The sequence below is a fragment of the Rhipicephalus microplus genome, chromosome X, assembly GCF_043290135.1.
Source record: "Rhipicephalus microplus isolate Deutch F79 chromosome X, USDA_Rmic, whole genome shotgun sequence".
Taxonomy (NCBI): domain Eukaryota; kingdom Metazoa; phylum Arthropoda; class Arachnida; order Ixodida; family Ixodidae; genus Rhipicephalus; species Rhipicephalus microplus.
This window is the reverse complement of record NC_134710.1, coordinates 250,555,650-250,580,459: the sequence shown is the minus strand read 5'-3', so window position 1 is coordinate 250,580,459 and position 24,810 is coordinate 250,555,650. Positions and strand designations below refer to the sequence as shown.

General features: G+C 43.6%; 1 protein-coding gene across 4 annotated transcripts in view; it reads left to right on the top strand.

The window, feature by feature from the left end:
- Window positions 1–24,810, top strand: part of poe (E3 ubiquitin-protein ligase-like protein poe) — a 567,105-nt gene that overhangs the window by 221,701 nt on the left and 320,594 nt on the right. For all 4 annotated transcript variants that reach the window (XM_075878938.1, XM_075878937.1, XM_075878939.1 and 1 more), the window contains 4 exons: window positions 4,686–4,856; window positions 6,724–6,906; window positions 17,691–17,759; window positions 23,717–23,806. In XM_075878938.1, the coding sequence (XP_075735053.1) occupies window positions 4,686–4,856; window positions 6,724–6,906; window positions 17,691–17,759; window positions 23,717–23,806 (513 nt within the window). The remainder of the gene's footprint in view (window positions 1–4,685; window positions 4,857–6,723; window positions 6,907–17,690; window positions 17,760–23,716; window positions 23,807–24,810) is intronic.

The window sequence follows — 24,810 nt, the reverse complement described above, 5'->3', positions numbered from 1 at the left end:
CGCGACACACACCTATCTTTTGTCTGGAGACGATCCATCATTGTGTGACAAATGTGGAGAAACATTAACAGTCCTTCACATACTAATCCAGTGCAAACACTTAGAAACTCTAAGAAAACATTTTCCATTACCCTACCGACAACATATACCTTTACACCCTACAATGTTCATCGGTAGGGAACTGCTTTTTAGTCATAAATCATTGTTAGCATTTTTAAAAAAACTTCATAATTTTCATATCATATACTCGGGCATCCCGTAGCATGACCTCTCCAGGGAGGTTTTTGCTGCGGTGGCTACACAGGAAAGCACTTACCTCACGGCCCTTGGACGCAAGGGTATGATCCAGTGAGGTACTTGTGCTAATGCCATACATGTCCACCATCGTTTTACATTATCACCAACTTTTGTCATCTATTCACGCCACACACACATTTCACGGCATGGTCATGATTTTATTACTTGTATGTTTTTACCCGCCTTACCGCGAGGAATTTTATGGCCCTTATACAGCCGCTAATCACAATCATTGTCCACATTCGTTGTCCCATGAACTGGCGCTCTTTGGCCATCAAATGGCCCTTGCGCCAAAAAACACCATATATCATCATGAGATGTGGAGAACCACCTACGGTTCTCCACATCCTCGTCCAGTGCAATGAGTGAGATGCAAGTCAAACCCCATTATAAAAACACTGATATAAGAGACAAATGGGTATAAGAGACATAAGCATGCCTACAGTAAAATACGGGTTTATAAGAAAATGCATACGGGGTACCCTGCTTATAAGAGACACCTCATATAAAAGACAAAAACTGCTTCCTGGAGCATGTCTCTTATTAAGGGGGGGGGGGGGAAACAGGGTTTTTGAATCTTTTTTTTATTTTTTCACTAAATTCAATGAAAACTGTAACCCAGACAGAGTTTTTCAAGCTGATTTCAAAAATATAATTGCTTTTGAAATTGGTTGGGTGGTTGCAGGGATCTTATATTGTTTATCAAAACAATGGTAAGGCAGTTATTGGCCAGAATACTAATATTGACATATGGCTGATACTATGAAGTGTAATGAACACAAATGTAGGATTACTTTCTAATATTACAGGTATTACCAATTTTATAGCGATTCGAAGTTTAATCTCCAGATATCTCTATCATGTGATCCAGTTATTGGCCAGAATACTAATATTGACATATAGCTGATACTATGAAGTGTAATGAACACAAATGTAGGATTACTTTCTAATATTACAGGTATTACCAATTTTATAGCGATTCGAAGTTCAATCTCCAGATACTTCTATCATGTCATCCAGTTTGTACCAAGAATAAAAATTTACGAAGGCTAGATTGAAAAATCTGTCCCTACATTTGCGTAGCAGAGATATGTAGCTATATGCCACCACAAGAATTGTGGTTTTATATGCCCTAAAGACCAAAATATCGCTTTGGCAAGTTTTAAAAACACCGAAAATGAGACTCTGAGAAAATGTCAAAAAACAAAATAGGCTCATGTTTAATACAGAACATCACAAATTATTTACAATATTCACAAATTGTATGGCATCAGTAGCCTCCAGGAAAATAGTCTGTCTGTTTAGAGTCATTTCGATTTGGTTTTCTTAGCACAAGCTGCAAGTTTTCAGCAGAAGCATGTTTGCGTGCTCATGCTTGAGCAAAGTGGCGGTCTTTTTCACTCATGCGCTTAGTCAACTGTTGGCCAGGGTTTAGCTGTAGTTAAAGTATGGCTGTAGAAGCTTTTTCATATCCAGAGTGTTACTTCATTACAGCCTCTGCCACAGCAGCTTGTACAGCAAACAATGATGCATGTTTCTCCTTCGGTGCCAGTGCCCGAACAATTGAGTGGAGACACTCGTTATTTTGGGTGTCGCCGAAGAAGTGATTCATCAGACAAATGTCTATAGACTGGAAGAAGTGCCTCACATACATGGGGTGGCAGATTGTGGCAGTGTTTTGGAGCAGGCTCACCTTTGGCCTTTGCTGCATTTTGGCGGCATCATGAATCTGGGCCCTCTGGACAGAGAGCGTGGTTTGAAGTGACATCGTTTAAGGTGATGTGGTAGTATGTGGCCATGACTGCCTTATGCATGCCCTTGACATCACCTTTTGTGCGATTTCAAGGCCCAGTCATAGTAGCTGCTAAGCTTGGTGATAAGCTCACCAGGCAGTTTTCCTTTCCCACCGAGACTCTCTGTACTAGAGGACTTCTGCTTGGAAACTTGATTTCGCAGTGCTGTGCCCATTCTCTTGGATATGGGGTTAATACAATATTCCTAGTCCACGGGTATGTATCCCAGACACTTTTGCATCTTGAAGAGCAAGGTAAGCGCGGCTGTCGCCATCCGACAACAAGGTCGTGTACCGCAGCTTCTGCTTCTGCAGCGATGTTAGGAAGAGGATCAGTGCCACTTGGACCTCCATCTCCTCAGCTTTTTTGTCCGTGTTCTTCTGGCATGCGTGTCCCTCCATCCAAGCTTGGTAGGCAGGGTCATCTTCTTTAGGTGCTCGTGTGCACCCAGCACAAAAATTGATGAGCACTACATAATCAAGCACAAATCCTGTGTACAGCTCAATTACCGCGTCGACGCCGATACGAGACGAGTGGCCGCGCATCATCCATGTGCCGTCGTACGAAATAGCGATGTTGTCCGGGCTGTTTATTTTTAGGTCACGGTACAAATCGTGTACTAACTGCGCACATGTCCCCATCAACTTTCCTGCCCCTTTAGTTGCTGCGGGGACGAGCTTCGTTTTCAAGTGTCCCTGCCACGTTTTATTGTGAATTCTTCTCCACAAGATGTTCATCGCCGCAAAAATGTCATTCATTGCGGTTTCCCTCTTTCCGGTGCTCTGCGTTGCACGCTCCGCAAGGATGTTTATGGCAAAGGGCCTGAGCTTCGCTTTGCCGCTCACGTGCGGCGAGCTCCATTCCTTTACACCATCGTTGCAGATCGCGCGCATTCGGCAACAAACTTCACAGCTAGGCCAAAATATTGCTCACCTTTTGCACCGGGAGGTTACCACCACAAATTGTGCTCTTGAAACTGTTATACGTCAGCAGCGCATTCATAGAGTCGTAATTAGGAATGAAAAAAAAAAAAACTTGTAGTGAGATCATTGCTAGCTTGTGCAGCAGCGTTATCACAATCCAAAAGGTCAGATTTTCGGGCAGTAGCAGGAGTTGAAGCAAGTACTTTAAGATTTTTTTGAGCTTCACTGCCTGTACGCCGCAAATCATCTGGCTGCAACATTGCAGTGTCGTGCCGAAACGACGACGACAAGCTGCGGCCGTTGTCAAGAGTGCTTTGGGGGACTAGGCCCAGCACGTCTGCATCGGCGCTGTTCGACTCGGGTAGCGAGTCATTCTTCGCATGGTCAGGAACTGGTGATGGCACGGCAGCGCGTTTCTGGAAGTTGTACAGAGTCTTCCTTTTCCTTTTTGTTTCAAATTTTTTCTTCGTAGCGATTTTCGGTGACGGGGTCTACATCGTTGCTCGCGTGGGAAAACACGCGTACGGTGTGCGCACAGTTACCGCAGAGTGATGCAGACGACGCCAGTCAAGCCAATGGCGTGGCCCGCTGCGAGTCACGTGCTGTGACTGGCCAATTACTTCACGCGTTGGGACTTCTTCTTGAAGCGGGATATCTTCACAGCCAATGTGCGCTCGGTGCCGGAAACAGCGCGAAATCAAGACAAAAGGCTGCGCTTTCAAACGATATATGATCCGCGGCTGCCGGACAAGTATGGCGGCCGTCGCGTGTCATGAAAAAAGTGCTTTGTTTACCGAATCCTTGGCTCGTATTTAGCTGGCACTGGTGCTGAAAATTCATATTACAGTTAAGATATTGTTTCAAACTGCATAAAAACTTGAGGAAATAGTAAAATATTGGATGGAAATTTCAAAACTGCCATTTTTTTTAAATCGATTTTTTTCACGATTTTTCAGCTTTTAAGCCCCATGTTTCCCTTTAAGGGGTTTAGCTGTATGATAAAAAAGTACTTTTTATGACTCTACCAACAGCAGCTCTCACTACATCCTGTCATGCTCATCGGTAGGGATTCCACTTTTAAACTTCAATCACTGTTTATGTTTTTAAGTGATGGGCATAGCTTTCAATGCATATTTCGAGGGTATTCGTATCACAACCTCTGTACAAGGTCGCGGCTGCGGTGGCTATATCATCTTAGTTTTATGATCACAATCTTTAGCCATTTACCCTCACTACGACCTTTGTACAAGGTTGCGGCTGTGGTGGCTACACCTCCATCATAGTTTTATGGTCACTACCTTTGGCCATTTACTCTCACTCCACATATTTCACGCCACTGTCATGATTTTAATACTTCATACCTTTACCCGCGTTACCACAAGAAAATTAAAAGACCCTATACAGCCACATACCATATTATTGTTCACATCTTTTGTCTACTTGATTGGTGCTCTTTGGCCATCAATTGGCCCTTGTGCCATAAAGCAGCACTCGTCATCATCATCAAGACTTAAGATTAGCATGTATGAAAACTATGCTTAGATGGTTTACCTAGTAAACATAATATAGTGTTTACAAGTTCATCTTTGACTATGTTGACTTACTAAGATTAATTTTTGTTCATTTACTTTAGAGTTTTAATGATATGTATACTAAAAACTCTTCTCTTCAGGTTTCTACAAGCCTGGTTGGAACTGTTCTGGAGTTGATCCAGTTTCTTATGCCTGCTATTGTGGAGACATACAACCGAAACTCGCCCATCAACAGCTCAAGTCGTGCACGGAAGGCACTTGCCGAGCTCCACAATCAAGAAAAGCTGTTTGGACATGTTGACCAGCTGATGGTAAGGCTTGTGAAAAAAATTTTGTTTAACAGAGATGTGCAAAAAATTACAATTACAAATTTTGTACTAAGTACGAAAGGAAGACACCTAAGCACATTGCACACCGACAACTAAGAATTTATTAAAACAGTTGTATATAAGCAAATATGTGAACACATGTAGAAGAAATTATCAGATGAGCAGACAGATTGTATTAATGACGCGCTTCCCGGAAAGCTATCTCAAGTAACATGACAGGGAAGTAACATGACCGAGCGTTTCGTGACACAAATCGCCTGCTTTGTCGATGAAGTACTCTTCTTCATTTCCCGCATTACCATATCCCTGAGTTTGGATTTCATTGTCGTATCATCAAACGAGGGTGCACAGCTGCATTCGCTACAATGCAAAGAAAGGTTAGGGTACAGCTGTTGAAATTTAGGCATGCTGGTACACACTGATGAAGAAAAATGGCACTGAATAAACGGAGATGCAAGAGGAGAACACACAGCACTGGCGCTACACGCAGCGCAGGCATCTGTGCTGTCTGTTGTCTTCTTGTGTTCCCATTTATTCAGCACTATTTTTCTTCGTTTTTGAGTTGCCGTATCATCTAATATATTGAACTAATTCTTGAGTTGTTTTTTGTTCTTTCTCCAGTTCAATATACAGTAGACTCGCATTAAACGGAACCTTAAGGGACCAGAAAATTATGTTCCCTTTAGCAGGAGTTCTGTTTCATTTACTGAGAGATGAATAAGGATGCACAATACAAGCACGAAACAAATCCTGCCAGAAGCAGTCGTTCCATTTAAGCAGCAGTTCCGTTTAATAGATTTTTGTTTACTGAGAATCTGCTGTATGTTGTTTTGAGTGCATTTAGTGGGAAAGGAGTTTATTTAACAGCTCAGCCCGGCTTTTCTGGTCGAGTTGTTTACTTCAGGTGAAAATAATACCCAAAAGGGCTACGATTTCAGCATTGTGAATTTATCTGTGGCTGCATCAACCTCATTCTCATAGTCATTTATAAATAAAATCCTGTGGCACCAGACTTCAGTTGTAGCCCTGCCAACTTGTTTTTTTTTCAGCCTGACTACACTCACTTAAAGCAAAGGCCGTCTTTTGCAATGTCTCTCTCCCGTATCATGCCAATTAACTCTGTCCTGTGCTTGCTGCGGCCATGTTATTCCTAATCTTCTGCCACCCTAACTTTCTGCCTCCTCCTCATGCACGTGCCAAGCTGTTACTCCTAAATGATGAGCAGCTGTCTTGCCTTGGCAATACATGCTCTGGCCATGTCCATTTCTTATTGATTTCGACTAAGATGTCTTAAAAGTAACATGTTTGTTCCTTGATCCTCTAATGCTCTATTTTTGTCCATTAAGGTCCTTCTATCTAGGCTCCATTCAGAACTTATTTGGCAAACTTGTTCACTTAAACACCAATTGAACCAAAAGTATGGAACATCTGTCAATCATCTATGATGCTCAGTGGATGAGAGGGAATTCCTGGACTAGTAATAGTAAGACTTGTCCTTCTAGTTGAAAGGTTCATCAAAATTCTTGCTACAAATGACGTTTCTTCACCACAATGAACCTTTTCACTGTTCAGTCACTACAGTGGCTAAACTTTGGCTTTCTTATTACGTTTTAGGCAAGGCCTTTTTATTTTTTCTGGAATCTTGCTATACTGTTTTTAAAACGAGCACCTACATACCAAACTAAATGTGGAGCAGGTGGTATGCTAAACTTACTGGCATCAGACAGGCTATTTCTATTGGTGCTGTTGTTTTTTGTTGGTCGAAGGAAATTGTGAGGTGCGTACTGCAACTGAGTAACTGTTTTAATTATATTTTTCATGGGTGACACATTCGTTTTACTCATTGTAGGTGCCAACTCTGGGATCACAAGAAGGAGCCTTCGAAAATGTGCGAATGAACTTTTCTGGGGAGCAGGGTCAAACCATACGACAGCTGCTTAGTGCTCACATGATTCGTCGAGTCGCCATGTGCTGCCTGGCATCACCCCAAGGAAAGCGCCAGCATCTGGCTGTCAGCCATGAAAAGGGAAAAGTATGCCTTTTTCGTGTTGCTATTGGTTTTTATTTTCAGCTACCATAATGTTACAGTGGTACTTAGCTGTTGACCAAAAAGTTGTGGGTTCATTCCCAGTTGGAATGATTGCATTTTGGTAGAGACGGAATGGTAATTCCTGTGTGCTTAGATTTAAGTGCACATTGAAGAACCTTCAGTGGCCTAATTTTTAGAGCCCTTCACTATTGTGTGGCTCATAATCATATTGTGCTTTTACTTTGTGTGAATGGTGAATTTTTGGCTTGAATTGAATAATTATTTTGGTCAAATAATTTCGAATTGAATTCGAATAATATATTAATCGCGTATTATATGGAAAAATGAGTGTGTTTGTCATGACCTAATTAACCTGCTGAATATTTTTTAAAATTTGAAACAAGGCTTGCGCAAATGCCATTTTTTTTGCATCAAAGGAAATGGAAACAACTTTGAATAGCAGCAGGATATGACTTTTGGTAAAATGCAAATGATAGCTAGTCAAATATGTTACCTCTTAAAATTAGCTATACTTAGAGCATATGTCTGCATAACGAGCTTATAGACTAAAAAAAACTGAAAAATATAATAATGACACGATAATATCTTCATTTAACCTTCTGGGGGGGGGGGGGGGGGGCAGGTCCGTGTGCTCAGATTTGGGTGCACATTAAAGAACCCCAGGTGGTCGAAATTTCCGGAGCCCTCCACTACGGCGTCTCTCATAATCATGTGGTTGTTTTGGGATGTTAAACTCCACAAATCAATCAACCTTCAAGTGGGGCTTTGTGGCAATGCGGATTTCTTTCGGATATGCGTTTTCACGGTTCAGCATCGCTTCATTGCAGTGAAACCGCTTGTAAAACAAGAAGTTACATGCGCACTATTATATGCCTCTATAACTGCTTTCACAGCTTAGCACCCTTCTGCGGACTAGTATGCGTCTATTCGTTTGTCTCGAATAAATCAAAATTTCTAGTAATTTAAATTTGATGAAGGGAATACAATACTGCATTATCTTTTCGAATATTGGAAGCATTTGAATATTCGCACAACTCTAACTTTTACCACATAAAATTGCAGAAATTATCATTTTTTCATCATGATGGCTAGGAAGTTAAGGGAAATAAGTGTATACCTAAAGGCTCGTTTTTGACTCAATATTAATGAGATCTAACAGACAATAATGCCGAGGAATCTATAGGAGAAAATATTAGAACCAATGTAAAGTAAATAAGAAGAAAGAAAAGTGGGCGAAAAAATAACTTGCCCGTGAGCAGGAAGTTATTCCTGCATTGCAGAGGCAATGAGGATAGATTAAATTATTGTTACCAGTGGTAGCTAACAGCAGCAATAATTAGATGAAAGAGGTCTGAGCAAATCTTTATTCTCAGCCTTAAAAACAATCAAATCCAATGCGCATCCTTCTAGCGCTAAATAGTCCAAAAACTGCCTCCGCATGAAACCGAAACCATGTTGCCGCGAGCCTTCTATCAGAAGAGTCAGACGCAGTGCACATAATGGTGACGGACAACAAGTTTATGTAGGATGCGTCCGTGCGCTACTGAGCTGTGTGCGTTGCCCCGCCACGGTGGTCTAGTGGCTAAGGTACTCTGCTGCTGACCCGCAGGTCGCGGTATCAAATCCCGGCTGTGGCGGCTGCATTTTCGATGGAGGCGGAAATGTTGTAGGCCCGTGTACTCAGATTTGGGTGCACGTTAAAGAACCCCAGGGGGTCGAAATTTCTGGAGCCCTCCAATACATCTCTCATAATCGTGTGGTGGTTTTGGGACGTTAAACCCCACAAATCAATCAGAGCTGTGTGCATTGTAATTTGTTGCATCGTGAAGCGCAACTAGTGGTGTCCCACTGTTGTTATGAACGTTGATGTCATGTGAAAGTAATCTTGCATGGCGAAAGCAGCTGCGTCGTGCCCTTATGCGTGCGTAAACCAGTGACTGCGAGTGTGGCAGAGGCAGGAGATCAGCTGTATGTCGACCAGGAAATGTTTCCACGGGCCGAAAATGTGAAAGTATCAGCTTTTTGGTCAGCTGAAGCTATCTATATGGATAGAGCTTGACTAGGTAATGACCGCGGATACCTATGCACACGATTGAGGTGCATGTAGAAGTGCATGAACTTTCAGGAGAATGAAGATAACTCTACTTTCCCTGTAGTCCTCCTTGGGGTACGCAAGTTGATATTTTGCTCTCGTGAATATTTGCTCGACATGTGATTCGAGTAAAGGTGTTTGTTTTCTTTCCGATGGAATCTGAAAGTCGTCGTAAGATGTGAAGTCGGCGTGAAACTGCGTTGTATCACCAAGTTTTTTAATACATTGTTTGTATGGGGATTTTGCCGCGACCAAACTGATTCCTCATAAAATGCAGGTCATTGCGAAACTGGGGGACGCATAATCGAAGTTCCACTGTATATGTTACACCATAGAGTTTCTTAATATACACTAGAGGAAACTCTGGCACTAGTGTCTATGGGAGCTGCAACGCACGGCGCTTCAGCGAGCATGGGAATGATATATAGTACACACATTTGTTTAATTTTCGTACTTCTGCCTGGCCTGCTTCTGGCTCCGTGTGTGTTCGTGTGGCTTGGAGCTGTTTTTTTTTCACGAAAACATAAATTAGCAAATGTTCTCCGTTTGCACTTCACAACCGTATTCTTTTAGTCTTAACATTTCGAATCAAGTCATTAAGTTCAAAAGGGTTCGTTCTTTCTTTCAAAGCAAAACCGTAACCAGCAATAAACGAAGCCGCAAGTACAGTTAAACCTCGTTATAACGAAATTGGAGGGCCGCCGCTATTTGCTCGTTATAACCAATATTTCGTTATAGCCGTAGCGGCCATTTACTGCAAATATTTTGCACTGTACTTACCCCAAAAAAATAGCAAGCGAAATAGCATCCCGCCGCACGGTGGTATGCAACAAAATAACAGCATTCCCAAATAAAAAAGAAAAAGTCATGCACCTGTTTTAATGCACTTCAAAATACACAGCTTGCGTTTCAGGCAGACTTAGCTCCAAAGACGTCCGTAATTGGACGTTGATGCATCTTCCTCGTGCGAACGATGGCTCGCTCAGCTGCAGCCGCAATGTTCAAGCCATCTTCGCCGCCCTCGTGAGCGCCAAAGTAGCGGCGCAGTACGTCCATCGCGTCTAATGCCTCCGATGCCGTCGGCACGTTTGTCTCCTGTTCGTCGACAGAGTCATCGTCACTGGTTTCGTTATGATCACTGACAGCGCGCACAATATCGTCATCCAGGAGCTGCTCCGTTGCCACCACTTCCGAGTCGGGCACGACACCGGCGTCGCGAAGTGCCGTCCATGATGCAGCGACTTCGTCTGATGTGGCAAAACCGTCCGGCACAGTGGGCTCGTCTGATGGCTCATCGCTGGCGTCTGGTGCGGCGACAAATGAGGTTTGTCGAAAGCAGTTTGCGATCGTGGTCGCCATCACACTCATCCACGCCGCCTGAAGCATTTCGAGTGCAGTGTACAAGTCAACATCGGTGTCTCGCTTCATCCTCATGTTGAGCAGGAGCTTGTCTATCACACGCTTGCGGTAACCTGCCTTCAGCGACATAATCACGCCTTGGTCGAGCGGCTGTATTTTTGCTGTGCAGTTGGCAGGAAGGAACAGCAGCTCGATCTTTTGAAGCACGGCAGCGGTATGGTGGGCGGTGAAGTTATCTAAAACAAGGCACACCTTGCAGTCCGCCTTTGCCAGCTTCTCGTCCCATTCGCAAAGCCATTTTGAAAAAATCTCCCTGGTCATCCAGGCTTTGCGATTGGCTACGTACTTGACTGGGAGCTGCCTCTTCCCCTTAAAGCAGCGAGGGGATGCACTTTTGCCAATTACGAAAATTGTCAGCTTCTCAGAGCCGGTCATGTTTGCACAAAGTAGCGCAGTGATCTGCAGCTTACTTTGTTTGCCACCATGGCACACTCGCCTTTGAGGGCTGACATCTTGTGCGGCAACATCTTGAAAAAGAGAGCGGTTTCGTCCGCGTTAAAGATATCCTCCGCGCTGTATTTTTCTAGCATCCACACGATGTTTTCTTTCGCCCACTTGGTAGCCTCTGCTTCGTCGACAGATTGCGATTCGCCGAAGACCGCTCTCCCGACAATGTCGTGGCGCTCCTTGAAGCGTTAGAGCCAACCCGAACTTGCTACGAAGTTGTCATAGCCCATGATGCAGGCAAGGTCTCTCGCTTTTCTTTGCAGCAAGGCGCCGCTCACCGGCAGATTCACGGCCCGCGTGTCCAAGAACCATTTAAAAACGGCCCTTTCGACCGCTTCAAAGGTAGGTGCCCTCATCCTCTTAGCGCTTCCTTTCACGCCACGTGCAACAGCGTCGATGATGGACTCCTGCTTGCTCAAGATGGTTGATAGTGTGCTCGTCGATACGCCAAAGTCTCTTGTCACGTTGCCTTTCTTGGTCCCCGATTCAACGGCTCTTATCATAGCCGCCTTCTGATCTAGCTTTACGCGCTTTCGCTTCCCGCCTGGCGCATTCATGTTGCTGGAATCACGAGCGCAGCACGATAAAAGATAAGGCGGAAGCGGTCGAAAAAGAGAAGAAACACGCACGCAAAAGCAACGCGGCTCACATCGGCGAGCGACAACACTTGCAGAGAAAGTGACTGTGAAGAGGAAGGGGCAGAAGGGGCGCTCTTTTGCGACAGCGGAGCTGCGGAGCGCTCCGCTGTCAGTGGTAGCCAAGCGGCGCACGTGCAGCGACCTCTCCTCCGGAAACAGCGCGTGCCGTCTGCTTTGCGCGCGTTGCTGGAGGGCGCGTGGCGGGAGTTTTGAACTGCTAAATACCGTTCTTGCGTTGCACGCCGTCTGAAATTCGCGTTGTGCACTGTCGGGACATCGGCTCAAAATTTTACTTCCTGACAAAATTAGTTCGTTATGTCCCATAACAGGCAAATTTTGCCTCGTTAAAATGAGGTTTTGAATACATTGGTTTGTATGGGGACTTTCAAGGGGAATTAGGATTTGCTCGTTATATCCATTTCGTTATAGCCCGTCTCATAACGAGCTCTGACTGTACGATTTGCCGCTCGCAAGTACGAAGACTAGGCAAATGTGTGTACTACCCATCATTTCCATGGTCGCTGGGTGATCGCAGCGCCAGAGTGCCCTCTAGTTAATTTTGGGAAACTATGTGTTACACAGCCACCATTGCACACCCCTGCAGTCGTAAAAAAACTGCAGGACGCCTTGGGTCGGACCGCAAGCTCTTTTTCTTTGTTCCTTTATGAGCATTCCAAGCAATGGGCTACTCTCTACTGTTTCTCAATCCTCTTTCACTCTAGCACTTCTGGTTCACTGTATGTATTTTCTCTGCTTTCCTCTCTCTTTTTGACAGAATAAACAAGACGACGTTACTGAAGACGTGTCAATTCATACAACCTAGCTCTATATAGCCAAGGCGCTCAAGACAGTAGGCATCAGTTGGAATGTGTGAATATTAACTTGTAGGTTTCGAGTCAATCATAAGCCAATAGTGATTTGGTTGATTAATTGCGAATTGAATTCTATATGTACATCACTTACTCTACAATAAAAAAAAATTCATGACCCAGGTAACCTAACCTGCACAATATTCTTTTTAAAGTGAAACAAGGCAAATGCAACTGTCATTCTTTTTGGTTCAAAGTGAAGTGGAAGCAGCTATGCATTCTAGTATACAGTGAAATCTCGATACAACAAATCTCAAAGGACTGCTAAAAATTGCTTGTTATTTTGAAAAGTCGTTGTAGTGAAAGTATTAGAAATATGCGCAATAATTGTAAACGCAACCACCTGGGTCGCCTATTTGGGCTGTGTATACATTAGTGACTGTGTTATGCCCTAATAAGGGCGAAAAACTAAATTAGAAATATTACAGAACCAGTGCACGCTTATTTGAGGAAGAGTGTGGTCTATCTTGATGTGGGTAGCTCAACTGCTGAATGACAAAACTCTTGCATTTTTCACAGTTGTAGCATTTTTTTCATGCTGCTTTCAGAGCTTATCTTGAACTGCCAACCAAAAGGCTAGAAAATAGCGCTGTAAGAAGTGCGCAGGTGAAGCTGCCCGACAAAAATCGAGGCAACGGGGCGAAGCTTGACGTGAAAAAACAAGTACCAGGTGATGATGATGGCGATAAGGCTATCACCCATTTGAATAGGACAGGCACATAGAGAAATACGCGAGTCTTATGATGATAATACAGTCGAGCCCACATATAACGACTCCACTTAAAACGAACTTTCGCTTTAACGAACAATATCCGCGTGACCGTGAAAATATACATTGGTTCAATGGCACCAAATTGCACTTGCAACGAACGTCTTCGAGCGCCACTGATCACTTACAGCGAACGGAGTCAGCGGTCTGCCGACTTCCTGGGAAACTTATTTCGACCACTGATCAGGCATCGGCGAGGTGCCCATACATTCTTATTGTTAAATGCCGACCTTGCCTCCGCAACCCTCTAGTTGCCGCTCTGCCCAACCCATGGAGGAAGGAAAGTTGTTTCCTCCCTCCATGCCCCGACTGCTTTGTGTTACGCGCCCCTCCGTCCTTTGTTTCCCCGCTACTCTGAGCACCCTTCACACTGCCACCGATCTTTTGAAGTCGTTGGCGTCGCCGGCCTCGAGCGACCAGACCATATGCCAACATCGTCGGCCATCGACTGTACCCGATAGTCTGCGTCTAGTGCACGCCCGTACGCTACCCCACTGTTTTGAAGTCGTTGGCGTCGCCGGCCTCGAGCGACCAGACCATATGCCAACATCGTCGGCCATCGACTGTACCCGATAGTCTGCGTCTAGTGCACGCCCGTACGCTACCCCACTGACTCTGATAATTTGCGATTCATTTCGTGTTTAGGACTTGTTCTCGCTTACTTTGCGCTTGGCTCAGCATGCCTACCGCGCGCTTGCGGAAGCGCGAAAGCGGCTGTTAATTTGCACGGAATGAATTGCGAAATATCGAAGTTCGTGAGGCCACGCAAACCCGCCGGCGTTACAAAACGATTTTTGACCACGGCCACTGATTCTTCGAACACCGCCACGCGCACCGATTTAGGTGGCCATGCCTTGGCTTCTGCGTGCGCAGGCACTCTTTCCAAGTGTGCGAAAGGTCCGCGAAACTCGCGGACCTTTCAAGCAAGCTACCCAACCTGCCTCCTTCTCATGTGTTTTGGTTTTCAAGGTCGCCCTCCCACCGCATCCTCCCCTCTCTTTATTGCAACTCTTTGCCCTTCTCTCGCAAGTCTGCTCTCCTCTCTTGATCACAACCCCTTTGCCCGTCTCCATGCGAGCTCGACATTAGTGGCTGGGCATTATTTCCACAATCTCAAGTAACTTTTTAAAATAGCTATTTGTTACCTTGAAATGTGGAGATATAAGGGGGATAAAATTCAATATGTCAATCTGAAACATATGGTGCTCTAAATTTGTTGTCCGGTCAAACCCCGCTACAAGGAAACTGACAGTTGTAGTGAAATCGAAAATAATATAGCTGATCTGAGCTAGCTAAACAAAGGAATGTTTATTCTCAAAATTATCTAGCTAGCTAAACAAAGGAATGTTTATTCTCAAAATTAAAAAAATGTCCGCTGCTTCCTATTTTTTTCCAGCAGCGTCACGACGTGATTCTCTCCCATGCATAGCGAGGCCATGGTGAAAAGCAGACTGAAACAATGCCTAAAATTGCTTTCGTGAACGAACCAAACAGTTGCATTGACACGTTAACACCAGCAGCTGTCCGCCGTCAAAAGTATCCGACAACGCCGAGATGGAGGTAGGGTATCATAGAGCGTCGACTTTTGCATTATTCTATGCAATTCTTATCATCCATTACTCGCGGCTAGCTGATATTGTCGATAATGCCATTAGAACAGCCACTCTGATTAGTTACCACAGAGGCTAAGCGAGAACATAATGATAAGCATCGGAATCGTAAAAGGCTACGTTCCGCGGTTGCACCCAGCAGCTGCGTGAAGGAAACCATGAACTGAACGACTGAGCTTCAGCTTCAGATTATCTGCGGCTCAAAGGCGAGCCAGTGGCAAAAGCGGGGCAGTCTCATTGCCATTGCTATAGAGCGATGGCGGCGCCCTTACTTGCTGAACAGCGGCGGTAAAGCAGCGGTTTTTGGTGAAGCCAACGTGTTTTAGACTTTGCTGGCACATTTGCGGGCTCTGAAAATGCATCGAAATGTAAAATATTGGCTTTACTGCATAGCAATAACTATCTGAGCCTGGAGTCCTATCGTAAAATTTCATTGAAGCGGGACAATCGAAGAAAAAGTGTTCGTTGTGGTGACAATATTTATGCATTGACTCGTATGAACTGCTGACGGGGAATCGTGAATTTTTCGTTGTAGCGGAAATTTCGTTGAAGCAGCGTTCGTTGTAGCGGAGTTCGACTGTAGTGAAACATTATTACACTAAACCAATGTACAAATGGTCATTTGGTGGGGCATTTTTTAAAAAGGAGTTAATCTGAAAAAATAGTCTGAAGTTCGCCTTAACGAAGTTTCACTGTAGGGTGATTCTATGCAAAAACGAACGAAGCACGGCTGATCAACCTTTTAAATTTCTTTCAAAAGTTTATATATTGTTGCCTGATGTGTCGAAAGAAGAGATCCATAATTGGTTTCGTTGTAAAAAATTTTTTCGAAGCACAGTAAATCAATAATGACAAATAGATGGGGTGTCACGCTTAACTGCTCTGCTGTTTTTTTTAATTTGGCAATTAATTACACAAAATAAATATAGCTACGTACCTCAAATTTCTTTGATCCAGGATACATCTGTAGATTCATCATTTTTTAGTTTAAAAGCTTGTTACACTGGCTTATAGGCTCTAAGTGCACTGAATTTTTTAATAGGTAAAATATTTTCAGGTTATCTCTTGCATTTTACTGTAAGTCAGATCCTGCTACTATTCAAGGTTGTTTCCACTCCCATTGAACCAAAAGGAATGGTATTGGCGTAGGATTTCTTTCAATTAAAAAAATATTGGGCAGGTTAGTTGGGTCAGTACAAATATGCCCATTTTTCTTCATGAGATGTTATATATACTATTGGAATGACATTGGTGCAGGCTTTGTTTCAATAAAAAAAAATATTGGGCAGGTTAGTTGGGTCTGTACAAATATGCCCATTTTTCTTCATGAGATGTTATATATACTAATGGAAATCAATTCGAAATTATTTGACCAATATCACTATTGGCTTCGAACCTAAAATTCGCTATTCGCACAAGCCTACATTTAATCTCTGATATTCGTACATCAGCACTATTTGTTACTTTGAAATGTATTTTCATCCAGTGTGTGTGTGTTAACAAAGCCAAAAACAGCAAATACATAGTAAGGCTGAGAAAGTTAATTGATTACTTTATTAAATTCATTGCTTACTGCGGTTAATATCTAGTAGCTTACCGTGCACACATATATATATATATTAAAAGTAGGCTTGTGCGAATACTTAAAGCATTTGATTATTCAAACTATTAGTAGAGTATTTGAATTCACTTTGATTCGAATTTAAATTATTGAAAATTTCGGAAATATTCGCAGTGAATAATAAATACAATTTGCATGTAACCACTTGTAAAGGTGGTTTCACTGCAGTGTAGGTATGCTAACCTGTGAAAGCACAAGTCCAGAGGAAATTCGCTCTGCTGCGAAGCCTCCCTTCAAATTTAAATGGGCCCTGCAAAATTTTTAGGCACTGTCAGAAAACACTGCCGATTGGTAGTCGAGGCTACCCAGAACACGCGAGTTAAATAATATAGCGCAGCACGCGGCCTGCAAATCACAATGAATTCTCGCAGTCAGCTCAAATTGCTCTTTTCTCTCAACAAATGGCAACACAAGCTCAAAAATTACTCGTCGTAGCCATTGTATCGGCCATTGGCTGATTTGAGCATGGCACACTCGGTCGTTACTATGACCGCTGCGGGAGGCCGTCACTTGTCCACGCATACGTGTGCGATCGCACTGAAAAGCCGCGTATTCAAAAAGGGGGGGGGGGGGAGAAGAAAGTGCTCGAGCTCTCAAAGCGCGTGTGCATATTTTCTTTCCCCATTCCATCTACCCTGCTTAGCTTCCAGTGCTTTCGTGGAGAGAATAGAAAATGCAGTTGTAGTGCACGACAAATATTTTCACCTCCGCTCGTACTGGAGGTATTCTAAAAATATTTGTGGTGGTGATTTTGTGTGGGAATACGCTTCTTTAGTCAATTCATTCCATGGTACTTGAAAAAGTGTTGCAGGGCCCCTTTAAATGAACATAATACCATCAGATTGATTCATCATTTTTTTAAAGCGCAAAAGCTTGTTATGCCAGCTTATATACTCTGTCCCACCGCAGTGGTCTAGTGGCTAAGGTACTCTGCTGCTGACCCGCAGGTCGCGGGATCGAATCCCGGCTGCGGCGGCTGCATTTCCGATGGAGGCGGAAATGTTGTAAGCCCATGTGCTCAGATTTGGGTGTACGTTAAAGAACCACAGGTGGTAGAAATTTCCGGAGCCCTCCACTACGGCGTATCTCATAATCATATGGTGGTTTTGGGATGTTAAACCCCTCAAATCAATCAATCAGCTTATATACTCTAAGTATAATAAATTTTAAAATGTTATGTATTTTACAGGTTATCACTTGCACAGAGAATGTCATTTTTTTTAACTGCTGGGACTGATGGCAAAAAGTTTTTTTTTAGTGACACCATCCTAAACATATTTCATGCTTAATTTTTTACTTAGATCACACTGCTCCAGCTCTCGGCGCTTCTCAAGCAAGCAGATTCCAGCAAACGCAAGCTAACAATCTCAGTGAGTGGACTTTTTTCTCATTAATTATCTACGCTAAACTTTTATGCTTTATGTAAGCCTGTGCCTTGCAGAGGGAACTTAGTTGTCAATTAAAGCATTTTCAAGCATGGCGTTCTTGTTCCTGGAGCCTCTATATATATTTGATCTATGCTTTTAGTCTAGTTAATGCTGCTCAATTCAAACACACCATTCGGTCAATTCTGTTGATTTATACTTTTTGCTTGTTTCAAATGGAAATACAATTTGCCTTGGCCTCTTCTAGCTGAATATTCGCATTCATATATTTTAAGAGTAGTCAAAAGTAAAGCCAGTCGTCTTCATGAACTTGTTCTAGTGCTCAAATCTACAAGCACAGCTGGATTGCACATTCTAAGCTGCCAAGCGTGCTTCTCCTGACATGTTGCGCCAAGTCATTTTTAGGCATCTGGATATTTCAAACAAAATTCTGCAGTCCATCTGAAATTAGTTATCAAAATTCTACTGTGCCGATTTTTCTGCATCACTGTATGTTAATGAATTGTCTTTCACCTTTTACTTTTAGCAAAATATCTTATTTATGTGGCAATGTACCATTAAATTTTGTGTTCCTTGCCAACACATGAGGCCTTATGATAATGCGTAAGCATTTTAAAAAAATAAAATAAGAGTGCTTTACAAATCTGTCTCTGTTTCCCACGATGCTTAAACAACAGGCCTTGCATTTGGTATATGCCTATATGCACCTTAAATGCTGTTAGCTACGCCACTGAATTGGTCAATTGTAGCAATTCAACCTCTCCTTCACTATGGCCAAGACTTGTATGGACATGCTTAGTCATATTGTTTGGGGTTACTGTTAGAATTGTATTGAAATCAAACAAAACTTCAAGTGTGGCATTTGCCATCAGGATTCAGAAACATTGGACAGGCTTTCGCCGTGGTTCCGTATATGCACAAGATTGCACACAATCTTAAGAAAGTGGCACAGTGAGTTAATGTGAAGGTGGTCTTTACGGCCCCTCAAAAATTGAGTCGCCTGTGCAAGCTGTTCGTTCCTCCGTCCAGACCCACCCTCGTTTGCACAACAAAACATGCAAATAAATTCAGAGATTGCATCTGTAATGTGGTGTATCAGCTGTTGTTATTGTGTGGAAGGTATTATGTCGGTCAAACAGGTCATTGTATAAATGAGAGGCTGAGGGAACATATGTACAATGTGGATCACTATAAATAAGAATGGCTGTCCGTTCACTGCAGCACGTGTGGCTGCCGGCCAATATTTTCAGAGTGTACTATTGTTGCTAGATGCAGGGATCACACCACACGTGAGATCATAGAGGCAGAAAAGATTTGCTCATTGAAAGATGCTTGTGTTAGCACCCCTTCTGTCGCGCTCACCGATAAGGAGAAGTTGTTCTTTTGCTTGTCGGTGTGATGTACTCATGCATTGTCATTGTGTTTCGCGCATGACTATTGCGACTGGTAACTGTATAAAAGCGAAGACCTTCGCAAGAAATAAATTGTTGGCAGTTCAGCGCTCTGTCTCGTCTCTTCTCCTGTCCCTTCCTGCCCTGTCATTTGCGCTGGTAAGCACTCTTTATCAGTTTAAAATAAGCACTTCAAACCGCAAAGAGAGCGACGGCAGCAACATTTCAACGTGCTAGTGTGGCACAGCTCTTTCACGACAAGAATTAGGATGAGCTGTTTTCCTGGCAGCACATGTAACTAAGTAACATGACATTGTTGTGAGCATACTGCATGCTTTTAATAAGCAATGATCCAAATGCACTGAACCACAATTTCCTGCCACTTATTCCTTTTGCGGAACGATGAAGTTTGCCATTGAAGAAAAAAAAAAAATCTCGAAATCGCCACATATACCCAAAATGATACTTGCTGCACCCTAGGTACGTTTGGATGGTCGGAGGAGAGGGAGTTCGAAGAACACTTCGATGGCAAATGCACACAAATGCACAAATGTGCTGCATACAAATGGAGAACAGGCTCCATGTGGTAGCATGGAACCAATTTTTGCTTATCACAGGTACTTGTACAGATGCATGAGACGCACTCATTGGTATTAACCGGACAAGTCTTCTCTGTGATCTGTCGCCTTTTTAATGTTGTCTGCTCAGCCATAGTTTCGAAATGTTTCTTGGTATCACAGCTGCACACTGGTGCATGGTTGTACGAGAGAGCCGGGCATTTTTATGCACTTTAGTAAAATGAAAGTAAAGGCTTTGTTGTGGGAACTTGGCCAATATTTTATGTGGCGTGGCATTTATTTCCTTAGTAACAACACACATAGGGAAGTACTTGGGAAGCACTTGCACTATCATTCAGTGTATAGCTAAGCTGTTTTTCAGGCGATTCACAGGTTTTTTTTGTAATCACTGAAAAGCACACATGAGGTGTGAGTGCACTCAAACCTTGTTATGACGAAGTTGAAGGGGAGCCACAATTATTTCGTTATATCCATTATTTCTTTATAACGATTATAACAGTTTGTGGCGATGTATGCTCGGATAGGCGCACACCTATAAGCATGCAAAGAAAGAAACCCCCTTGCGGCCCGATCTACAGCTACGCGACCACGCGTGCCGCGAAAAATAAACACAGACGAATCTCATTAATTCGAACTTTCGTTTAATTCAAACTCACGCTGAGGTTCCGTCAAAGCTATGTGTATTCCAATAGGCGAAAATGCCCTGTAATTTGAACGCGCAAGCACTTGCAACGGTTACTGTAAATACCCGCGTATAATACGAGGTTTTTTTCCAAATATTAGCGTTCCAAATTTCCGCTTCGTACTATGTGTGGATCCAAACGAAAACTTGCTCGAAAAACGAAATTGTGCTTAAAGTTTTGGTTTTGTAACTGCCGCTTGGCTACGTCTTCGTTTTGTCTACGAGTGGCTACGGCTTGACTTTTTATCTTTGCGCCCTCACATGTCAAAAGTGAGCGCTAGCGCCATTTCTCTCTTTGTTGTTGAGTTTTTTGGGTGCTTGGACAGTGGATGGGCAGACGTGTGAACCTCGCTGTGTTCTGAGCCTCACTTCGCAAAGGTGCAATATGCCAGAGCACCGAAACCAGTACTCAGCTGCATTCAAAAGAAAGGTCATCACAGCTGCCGAGGAAATTGGCAACGGTGCGGTCGCAAGACAGTTCGGAGTCACCGAGGGAAGTGTTCGTGGATGGCAACGACAGAAAGAAGTGCTTTTCGCGTGCAGTGGAAAGCGAAAAAGCTTTTGCGCTCCAAAGAAAAGGGGGGCCTTCCCAGAGATTGAACTCGCACTGACAGAGTTCGTTCGACAGCAGTGGGTGGCACACTTGCCAGTCAACATGGAGCTGATGCAGATGAAAACGAGGGAGCTGGCGAGAGTAAAGGGGATGTTGCGCTTGAACTTCAAAGCCAGCAAGCACTGGATCTACCGTTACATGTGCCGAGCCGGATTTTCTCTGCGCCGGCGAACCTCCATTTGAAGCTCCCTAAAGCCTTTGAAGAGCTTCTTATCTCATTTCAACGCCATGTGATTATGTTGCGCCGCTCGCAGAACTTTCAGCCGGGACAAATCGGCAACGCCGATCAAACGCCAGTTTACCTGGACATGCCATCGCCCCTTACAGTTCATGGGAAGGGCTCGAAGCAGGTTAGTGTCCGTACCAACGGCAATGAAAAAACGCGTGTCACATTGATGTTATCGTGCACGGCGGACAGCCACAAGCTCCCACTTCATGTCGTCTTCAAGCGCAAGACAATGCCGAAAGGGGAGGAGCTACCGAAGAGTGTCATCTCGTGAGATGTCACGATAAAGGCTGGATGAATGAAGACCTTGTCCTAGACTGGGTAAAGTTCATGTGGTGCAGAGGGCGTGGTGCCCTGCTCTCGTTTCCTTCCACTCTGGTGCTGGACGCGTTTCGCTGCTATTTGGCCGACTCAGTGAAGAGGCTCTTACGCGACTGCGGCACGGAACTGGTCGTGATACCGGGTGGGATGATCTCTCAAGTGCAACCTCTTCATGTTTGTGTAAATAAGCCGTTCAAGGATGCGGTTAAGCGTTGCTACGCCGAGTGGATGCGCTCAGGTAAGCCTGCAGTGACGCCGACCGGGCGGCTGAAACGGGCATCACCGGCCACACTATGCAAATGGATCGTGGACGCTTGGGCAAGCATCCCAGAGGACCTTGTGCGTCGTTTCTTCAAGGAGTGCGGCATCTCTAATGCCTTCAATGGCACAGAAGACGAGCACCTATTTGACGATTTGTCTGACAAAGAAATGTCCGAGGAAAGCGCAGTTGAAGACGACGGCGATTGATATTGCGGATGTGCTCTCAATAAATGTGTGTTCGGTTACCTTTCCTACGTCGTTTTATATGCGGGGACAATTTCTTTTTTTCATTTCGCGCCTCTAAATTTTGGCCTTGTATTATATTCGGGTTTGTATTATACGCAGGTATTTACGGTAATTCGAACATACCGCGCTCTGAAAATGCTCTCGACACCATGCCCAATCCCGCGGCGGCACCTCTCAAGCCTGCGCACTGAATAAGGAAAAGAAGAAAAGGAAAGAAAGACTGGCGGATTGTTTGCTCTCTCTCAAATGCCGATATGCGACGCGCCTGTTCCACACTTCTCTCTTTTCCGTCTCTGCACTTAGAGACCCTTCTCCTTTCAAGGCCACGCGCGCAGAGAGAGTAAAAAGAAAGCTGTCGCGGAGAGTTCTCCTTTCTCGGTGCAGAGGGTAGCAGTTATGGTAGCAGCGGAGAAGCAGTCGTTGCCGTCGTGAGAGGAAAATCGCTTTGCACCGCGGCGCCGCTTCTTGGTCATGTGACCCGCTGAGCGCTTCCTCAGTCATTTCCGCTGGCTGTGTGAGGAGGACAGCTCTCTCAGCCGTGCGTGGCGTAGCTGTAAGGTCGGCTTGGGAGGTTTGAAAGAGCCGTGACGAACGGGCGTCAAACTCTGCCGAAAAGGATATACTTAACGCACTGCGTTTTTTTTTTTTATAGACTATTTGATAGACTAATTTAGTTTGTTATATCCATTTACCGGTCAATTTTACTTCGTTACAACAAGGTTTAAAATGCATGGTTCTCAATAGTGTTTTCAAGGGGAATTTCATTTACTTTGTTATATCCATTATTTAGTTATATCTCGGTACGTTATAATGAGGTTTGAGTGTATGAGATTCGTGTACCATTTCAGCCTTATGCCATGCGACAGTAATATAGTTTGTTTTTTTACCAAGGTTTATGCTACTAGCTCCCAATTTCGAATATGTTGTACTTTCGAATAATATGAATAGATTCAATAAATTAAGTCACCAATGTCACCTAAACAATGCTTAAAGGGACACTAAATAGGAACACTGACATGGTTCAGATTAACAAACTGCACTCTGAGAACACTAATGCTACATGTTTTAGTATTAAGTTCATTATTAGTGGAGAAAACCAAAAAAATGTCATCAAAATCTTTGCGTGTGACATAAGAAATTTCAAAATGTATTTTTGAAACTTCATATGTCTATGGCACCCACAGATGACAATGTACTTCATTTTTATGGATTGGAAGCTATGTAGGGCCCAGTAGACACCTTTAAATTTTCGTACATCATGGTGTTTGGTGCAGGAATCTCAAGTTGGTGTCGCCACCCTCATTTTATTTTTTCACATTTTCTCGCTTACTAAGCATTCATTCACGGTAAGAGTGGTGTTTTCGAGATTCTAATTGTAGTTATCTTATACGTGGAAAATCGTTTTGCTCTGTTGTGTCCCTTTATATGCTTAGAGAAAGAAAAGGTCATGCACAAGCATTGAGTCCTTCCATCTCACTTTCAAGAGAGAGAGATGTGTTGTTACAGCATGTACTGAGTGCTGAAAATGTCAGACAGTTAACTTTTTTGTATGATAGTTTGTAATTTGTAATGCATAATTCTTGGAAAAGGGTTCCTTGAGTTACAATGCTTATTTTATTTTCAGAGACTGGCATCAGCCCCAGTTCCATTCACAGTTCTCTCGATCACTGGGAATCCATGCAATGAAGACTTTTTGGCAGTGTGTGGACTAAAGGTACAACAAGATGGTTTTTTTCCTTTTCATTTACACTCAAACCCACCTAAAACAAGATTCAATTTCAATGAGAATTATATCATTATAACTAATGACAACAGGAATCTGTTGCAGCCAGGTTTAGTAGGAAAAATGAGGTACAGTGGGATGGGGGGAGTTGACTTTTGAAGGGCCCCTAAACCACCTATGATAATTAAACAGCTTAAGTAAACACTTGCATCGTGTTGAAAATGGCATCACAAGGGCCTCTTTTTTATTATCAAACGCGTGTAACTCCGCTACTACGGTACCATTTTGCTTAAATTCTCACTGCTACGTGTTCATTGTAGTCTTCATCACCGCTGCAACACCACAACTAAACTTCGACCCCTGGGTGGTCCAGAGGCCCTTTTAGCTTCCTTTAAAAAGACAACCTTAACAGGAAACTGAATGAGTGCTGGCTGCCTCATTGGTAGTGACCATGGATGATCAAAGTTACAGTTTGTGCTGAATCTAAATATTTTTAGTTGCATTTAGCAGCGATGACGTGCGTTTCCATCAGAAACTTGGGTGTGCATGTGCAATACTCAAGTGGTGCTTCGCTATCGCCACTGTTTTCAAAACCACGCATGTGCCTGGAGCATAGAAAGCATGTAGAATTTCTGTTGTTGGATGTGTAGTTGCTGCACACTGCAGTGAAATCTGCATAAACAAGAATGCCCCAAAAGTTGGCTGGCGACTTTCCACTACGCCGCTTTTGTTTTTTTTGCCTGCATTATGTTTGGGCTGCAGGTTCGTGTACGTTAACTATTCAGCATTTTCAAATTAATGCAGGTGCAAATTTATACGCCAGTAAGATGTCTTGATTCTCCGAATAGCTAAAAAACGATGCAATATTGCTAGAAGTGTTAATGTTGTACAATAGTCAGGCTAGCTGGAGAGCAACCGGCTTGATTTGGTCAACACAAAGTTTAGTGTTGGGCCACTCTAAGCAGTACCCAGGGTCTAATGGCAATTCATGTTAG